The sequence below is a fragment of the Priapulus caudatus genome, unplaced genomic scaffold (assembly GCF_000485595.1).
Source record: "Priapulus caudatus unplaced genomic scaffold, Priapulus_caudatus-5.0.1 Scaffold3499, whole genome shotgun sequence".
Taxonomy (NCBI): Eukaryota; Metazoa; Priapulida; class Priapulimorpha; order Priapulimorphida; family Priapulidae; genus Priapulus; species Priapulus caudatus.
In genome coordinates, this window is record NW_014580560.1 from 994 (window position 1) to 2,203 (window position 1,210).

General features: G+C 44.7%; 1 protein-coding gene across 1 annotated transcript in view; it reads left to right on the top strand.

The window, feature by feature from the left end:
- Nucleotides 1-606: 606 nt before the first annotated feature.
- LOC106819469 (hepatocyte nuclear factor 4-beta-like) overlaps nucleotides 607-1,210 on the top strand; it is a gene marked incomplete at its 3' end in the record, with an annotated part of 10,297 nt that continues 9,693 nt past the window's right edge. The window contains exon 1 of the mRNA XM_014824096.1: nucleotides 607-766. Within this exon, the coding sequence (XP_014679582.1) occupies nucleotides 715-766 (52 nt within the window). The remainder of the gene's footprint in view (nucleotides 767-1,210) is intronic.

The window sequence follows — 1,210 nt, forward strand, 5'->3', positions numbered from 1 at the left end:
GAACTCAATCTTTGCTCTATGTTTCCAATAACTAATAACTTTTTGTAGAAATATCTTCTTGCTCTATGGTTCAATAACTTATTTATCTGTAGAAATCAATCATTGCTCTATGGTTCAATAACTGATAACTTTTTGTAGAAATATCTTCTTGCTCTATGGTTCAATAACTTATTTATTTGTAGAAATCATGCAATCATTGCTCTATGGTTCAATAACTGATCTCTATTTAGACATTACTCTGTGCTCTATGCTTTAATAACTATCTAACCTCGACTAACTCTTGTTGAAAATTCGACTTATGTCAGGACGACTATTTTACATCGACTACGAATTTTCCTTTCGCGTGTATTTGATAATTTTCGATAGCGGACGAAACGAAATACTGTACGGAGCCGTCTCCGCCGTGCGCGCGCGCGTGCGTGCGTGCGTGCGAGCGCGCATGTAAGTGTGTGTGTGTGTGTCGCGCGCATATTTGTTTAACGTAAACAGGTGCTTAAGGTACGTTAACTAATATAGGTGGGTACCTGGCAATGACCACGTGTTTGTTGTGTAAACGCCGCGCCAGATAGCGTGTGTGCGCCACACACGGGCTTAACCCGTCTCGCTCGCACTTCGTATTGTTGGGGCTGGCGCGCCAAGTACTGTTTGAATTTTGACCTGGACTTTTAGCTTCAAATGGCCGCCGTGGACTATTGATCTGCTACGGTTAGAATAATGAACAATCCTCGGACTTTAGACGCTGCACAACCTTTAGACCAGTTTGACGGTATGTATAACAAAACCAGACGTGCTGGCTTTACGGCAGGCCAATAGCGCTCCCATAGAGCTTACGGCCGGAAAGTCCATCGTAGATCAGTCGTGCTGCCGATGCCATAATTGTTACGATCTTGATGTAATTAGTATTGTACGTGTCGTCGCGGTGCCGACTCCGGCGAGTCCTGAGTCGTCGAAAAAGATGGCGGTCGTCGGTTGCGACGGGAGTAAGCCGACACTGATAATGTAAGCTCATCAAATCGTTTTTCGTTCGTTGAAGGGAGATAATAGAATGCCAGCGAGAATGCTAGAAGACAAGAGTAGAGAGAGGGTGAAGTAGCGAGCGTCTGAACGGTGGTTGAACGAGTGTGTGTGTGTGTGTGTGTGTGTGTGTGTGTGTGTGTGTGTGTGTGTGTGTGTGTGTGTGTGTGTGTGTGTGTAGTATAGTAGTAGTAAG